Here is a 5,608-nt window from a genome sequence, read left to right as displayed (position 1 = left end):
AAATTCCAGTAAGATTAATATAACATTTTTGTAATACATCATGTAACATAAAATTTATGTATATGTTAATTTTGCCAAATCTACATGATTTGAAAAATGAGATATTACACTTCAATAAATATTTTGTTTTATTTGGATAAAAAGACGACAAATAATTGAAATACTATAATTCTTTTCCAGATGACAAAACTGCTGGAGTGGGTGTCGTGCACAACGGTGCTTTTTGGCGTGTGGCTCGCTACAATTAGAAGTGACTCTACCTTCGTTAAGGAATGGCATGAAATTATACTTTTTCTTCCAGTTATTTCCTTAGTTCTCTTTGGATTATATTCAGTTACTGTCATCTTGTACAGAGTATTCACTTTTAATACCTGTGAAAGCGCAGCCACCGAACTTCAGCGAGTTAGTTTCTCCCTTATCTAAAAGAATATATTTGTACGAGTAATATTGTTATTTAATGTCGTTCTCTTTGTTCTTTCAGCAAATAGAAGAAGCTAAAAAGGATCTCCAGAGCAGAGGTGTAACGCTACGAGGATTTGATGTTTCTTCAACTTCTTAAAACTGTAAATAGTATATAATAAAATAAAAACATAACTTTTCTAACTTATATGTATTTAAACATATAATTTTCTCTATTTGTACTTTGTTAATGTAGGTGGATACAAAACATGTACATATTTATCATTAAATATATAAAGCTATGAACTGTAATATTGCAAACAATCGTGCAAACATGATTACGTGTAAATTGCATCTTAATTCTTTAATAGCAAATTTACCACTTTACATTGGCGCATACGAAAAGCTGTTAATACGTAAAATTATTTAACAGTAAAAGCATAATGTAGTATTTTGATAAAATAGCTAATGTCACATTTTTAAGAGAATGTACATTATTTGTACAAAGTATCCCAGACTCGACGGGTGCGATATGTTAATAGCAGCTTCTTGAGATTATTTTGAAAATCCTAATACCAAAATGCGGTGGCTATAATAGTTTTTAAATGATAAGTGTATAAAGTTGACAATTAAGTTGTTTGAAATTCGCATGCTAAGGCATGTCGCATTGCACAATTGTGAAGGTACTTTTAAGATATTTGGTATTAGAATTTTCGTCTCAAAATGCTCGCAGGAATCTGCCATTAACGAGTATCAAGTCTGAGACATTCTGCGTATTTCAAAGTGCTATAATTATGTTTTCAAATGTCTTTGCGTATAACAGTCTTCATAGTATTGAATATCGGTCAGTACATGTGTTAAAATTTTACATGAAATTAACAGTAATGGACCAATTTGCATTTGTGGAAATCGTAATTTATTCATTTATACTATGTATTACAAGTGTGTTGAGCACACAACAGAATGTGTTCTGTTTTAACAGCAGTTCTTCTCTATTAATATTTTCTCTATTTTTATAAAAAAAGGGGGATAAAACTTGAGTCAGCATAACAAACAGATTGGAATTTTATGCAATTGTTACTACAATCCTCCAACGAATAGTTTTTTATATTGTTTTTGCACTAAATATATGTAAGAGCGATGAAAGTTCTTCCAATATTTATTATTGTTTTAATTGATATTAATAAGAGTAACTGTATGGTACAAATTTAAGAATTAAGAATTTCCTACTTATGTAACATGCATAAACACGTATATACGTATGTATGTATATAACACGCTAGTTGAATTCTTTGTGCCAAAAAATGTTAATGCTGCTGCAAGGAGAGATATAATCATAGTCTAATAGAATTTCGTGTATATGCAACAATTAATATTCATGGGTTTATATAATTTCAAGATTGTTCATAATATCTCAACTGTTTTCTTGAATTACAAGTAGAAATTAATTTGATGGACAAAAACATCTCATTACTAGCAAAAACTTGATGTGATACTCATGGTGACTTTATCATGAGCCAAAGATTAAGAAGAAAATTATATAGGTATATTATGTGTATTCGCGATCGTCCCCGTGAATATTGCTGAGAATCAGGAGCGAAGCTTCGAGAAGCGGAGAAACTGTGTCTCGCTCGAGACTGTCTTTTTAGCTAGCATCTACAAATCAACAGTCTCCTTTATCTTGGGGACCCCGAGAGACAAACATCCGAAACAGGTAAAAACTGGTCAGCAGTAACAATAGATCAGCACTAAGCGTGATCTCCGGCTTCAGCTGATTTCTTTTTGAGGAAATGACAACAGTTGATCGCTGGACCGTGCTTTCGCCCATCATGCTCTTGTCTCCCTGAGTGTCAGGACCCTAGGACAAAAAGAGTATAAAACCCCCGCGATTTTGCACCCCGACGCTACTCGTTAAGAAACTTTCGGCAATTCAGTATCGTGCAATTCTTTCGGGCAGCAATCGGATCCTTTCACACGCAACTTCTCGCGCTTAACTCGAGTGAAGTTGGTGAAAGTTATTCCGCGCTTTATACATATATACATATGGAAATAATGTAAAGTTTGTGCAGTAAACTCGTGTTAACTGAGACTCCGTTTTTTGGTCTCAAGTTCGAACTCGTCAAACACTTCGTCCTTGCTTCCCGTCACTGCGATGTAAACGATAAAAATTATTGTTTTCTTTTATGACACACAATTTACTGAATTGCGACACGCAAGAGAGCTTTTCAACATTTAAATCAATTTAGTGGCATTATCGTTTAAAAGTAGAAAATCTCTTTGAGCATACATACATAAATACGAATATACGCAAATACACATGCTCGAACAGATGCACTCTATAATTTTTATATCAGAAAGCCAAGAAATGTACAAAATGCACTTATTATACCTACATGCAAACCTTCAGATATGTATAAAACATACCTTAACGCGAGAGTGAACACATCTTCAATTTATATATGCCCTCTCAATATGTAACTACTGCAAGGTATTCTTCTGCAGAGTAAGGCTCGTAAGGCTTTCTCATATAAAAATGCAATTATATTGCTCCATATATATTAAAGAAATATAAGATCTTAGAGCACTTGTAGGCTGTAAGGATGGATTTTATAACACCGTTTGCCGTAAGCAACAGTTCTTTCTCTCATAAACATGTGTTACATATTAAATGAAATGTTTTTAAAAGTATGAAACAATGCTTAAAAGAATTGACATATATGTAATGTTATGGTATGCGCTTATCCTTAGATTCAATCGCTTACCAAACACACCAGGATTTTATCTACACAACAAATAAAATAGCATAGATATATTATTGTGTATATCTATATACAAAATAAAGATGATTATTAGGTAAAAATGATAATGGTGCGATCATCCACCCTCTGTCAGTCCTGTTCTTTATTCGAAACGCTGCGTAAGATCAGATGAGCGATTCAGTCGTCGAGGTTTTGCGAGAGTAGGAAGTTAGCAGCGAGATTTTCGTTCTTTTCACAGGCGAAATATGCTTGTACAACTAAATGTTCTGGGAAACCTAGCGCTTTCAACCTCTCGATGGCATCTCTGTCCTGTGGTGTTATCTGTATTAAACCCGGTCCTACTCCCGCCGCTGCACCCGCGCCGGCCCCACCGTTCACAGCACCTCCTGCTGCAGCCGCGGCCGCGGCTGCGGCTGCGGGCGCCACGCCTCCTCCAGATGTTGGCAAAACTCGCGCCCCCGTGCCAGCAGTAGGTTCCACTGCACGAGAAAAGGGAAGACCAATTGTATAAATATAATATTATACATCTTAATGTTATTTCTTTCAATCATAATGCACGACGATATGCTCGAGCATATGCGTCTGGACTAACCAGGTTCGTTGAGCATGCGTACAAATGTTTCTTGATTTTGAGAAATGAGCTGTAAAAGGGCAGGATTAGTGGAACCGATTTGCTGAAGAAGATTGTTCAGCAGCTGTGGATTCTGCTGAATGACTTGGCGCATTTGCTGAAATTGTGGCTGCAAGCGCAAAAAGGCCAAGGGATCTTGACTCTGATCCTGGAGCTGCTCTTGGGCCTCCGGTGGATCTTCGGGTGGATCCTCAAACAGTTGCGCTGGTATACCTGTTAGGAGATACTCGACGGCTCTATCAGGGTTGTTAAAACTCGCGCGCAACGCCTGCACAACCTGCTCGCGTTCGTACCTAAGTCAAATGACAACAACATGACGTAAATATTAACCGATGGTAGTTGAGCGCGTCACTCTTTCTCCATACGCACCCCATATCCATGATGTTGTTTACCATAGTGTTATAGTCCTCTCCCATTAGCAAGGCACTTTCTGCTTGACCAGCTGCCGGCGCAGCTGCCGCTGGCGCAGCTGCCGCTGGTTGCTCTTGCACGTTACTAGCTGCTCGCGTAGTATCCTGAACATTAGGGTTTGAACTAGGTTGCGTACTAGCTGCCGAACTAGAACGGAAACGTCAAGAATGAGATTGCTGTGCTCCGCGTTGATTTGCCCCCTTAACGGCATTTGACGGATCGTTTGGTCGCTCGTCGTAACGAATGACCGATACGATAAACATTTTGCGACAAGCGGCATTTCCGTCTGGCAAAAATGTCGTAATGTTCAAGTTACCTAGTAGACTCCTCCTTCTTGTCACCCTCGGCGCGCTGCTCCTCGCTTGTTTTAGATGTAGCACCAGCTTTAGGCTTTGTTACCATAACAACTATAAATTTCTTCTCGTCGATATTATATTCTGTTAAAGGCTGCTCATCCGCTAATATTTTCCCTGCAAGCGTTCGCACCATCGTTACCATCTCGAGAGCAAAAAAACAATTCACTGTAGATTTCGGCGCCGTACGAGTCGGAAACATAACCTACGAGCGTTTCTGCAAGATCATTCCTATCGCGTGGAAGCTATATTTAAACGTGTGTGGGCCGCGCGATATTTATTATGCTACTGCAACGTGGATTCTCCTCTAGCCGCGTCAACGAACACGCCGGGCGCCCTCCCGGATAACGTACCCGACAAATTAGGTTATTTAACCGTATCTCCTTACCAGCGTATATCAACTTCTGATGCTCGGCAGGGAAGCCTTTCTGCGTCTCGATCTTTTCCTTGAGATCTTTGACCTGATCGAATGAGACAACAAGAAAACGTTTTAGTCGTTGACCCTCCGGAAAAGTCGGCTCGGCCGCTCGATCTCGCCCGATTTTACTTACAGTTTGCGACGGGTCGATCTCTATCGTGAACGTTTGCTGTTGTAAGTTTTTCAGCGTTATAATCATATTGCCGGGATGGTGAGCTCGTCGCGCGGCGTACGTCAAGCAGTCACGAAATTAACCACGCGTAGTTCTCCACGATAAGAATAAAACGGTGTTTTGGTGGAGATTTTTTTCGGCGATGAGTCTGCACTGCCTTAAACAGCTCGCAGGTGTATGAATGTTAACACTTGCGACAGTGTGCGGAAAAACATATGATAATGAAAGAGTAAAGGCTACCAACTGCTGCGTACGAGAGGGAGAACCAACTGCAATCGGACGCCATGATGTCGCGAAGGTTATAGCGTTTTCGATTTGCTGACTCGACCCGACCCCGAGTCAGAAAAGTTTGATCAAAAGGAGAATGTATGATGGAGAATCTTACATCATGATGGAGAATGTATAAGGAGACCGAACCACAGTTGAAAATTCTCGGAAATCCAATTCTTGGAATTTTAGATAGTG

At 39.1% G+C, this 5,608-nt stretch overlaps 2 protein-coding genes across 4 annotated transcripts in view; one reads left to right on the top strand and one right to left on the bottom strand.

Annotated features, from left to right (window-relative positions):
• Nucleotides 1-720, top strand: part of LOC105565155 (dolichol-phosphate mannosyltransferase subunit 3) — a 2,772-nt gene extending 2,052 nt beyond the window's left edge. Inside the window, exons 2-4 of one of the 2 annotated variants that reach the window (XM_012018129.1) lie at nt 1-8; nt 181-402; nt 482-720. In XM_012018129.1, coding sequence (XP_011873519.1) covers nt 1-8; nt 181-402; nt 482-559 — 308 coding nt within the window. In that variant the 3' untranslated portion in view covers nt 560-720. The remainder of the gene's footprint in view (nt 9-180; nt 403-481) is intronic. The other variant, XM_012018130.1, reaches the window with a different exon arrangement.
• Nucleotides 721-1,292: 572 nt separating this feature from the next.
• On the bottom strand, nt 1,293-5,436 carry LOC105565154 (UV excision repair protein RAD23 homolog B). 2 transcript variants are annotated; one of them, XM_012018127.1, is made up of 6 exons: nt 5,105-5,436; nt 4,942-5,014; nt 4,517-4,670; nt 4,159-4,347; nt 3,751-4,082; nt 1,293-3,637 (listed from the first exon to the last, which is right to left on the bottom strand). In XM_012018127.1, the coding sequence occupies exons 1-6, from the start codon at nt 5,168-5,170 to the stop codon at nt 3,336-3,338; spliced, it is 1,116 nt and encodes a 371-aa protein (XP_011873517.1). In that variant the 5' UTR covers nt 5,171-5,436; the 3' UTR covers nt 1,293-3,335. The 2 variants fall into 2 exon arrangements, with proteins under 2 accessions (XP_011873517.1, XP_011873518.1); XM_012018128.1 differs by lacking the exon at nt 5,105-5,436 and having other exon boundaries at nt 4,517-4,698.
• Nucleotides 5,437-5,608: the final 172 nt, after the last annotated feature.

This window comes from Vollenhovia emeryi, unplaced genomic scaffold, assembly GCF_000949405.1.
Source record: "Vollenhovia emeryi isolate VEMERY1.0 unplaced genomic scaffold, V.emery_V1.0 DF939155.1, whole genome shotgun sequence".
In the NCBI taxonomy this organism is placed as follows: Eukaryota; Metazoa; Arthropoda; class Insecta; order Hymenoptera; family Formicidae; genus Vollenhovia; species Vollenhovia emeryi.
The sequence above is the reverse complement of the archived record's forward strand: the minus strand, read 5'-3'. Positions and strand labels throughout refer to the sequence as shown.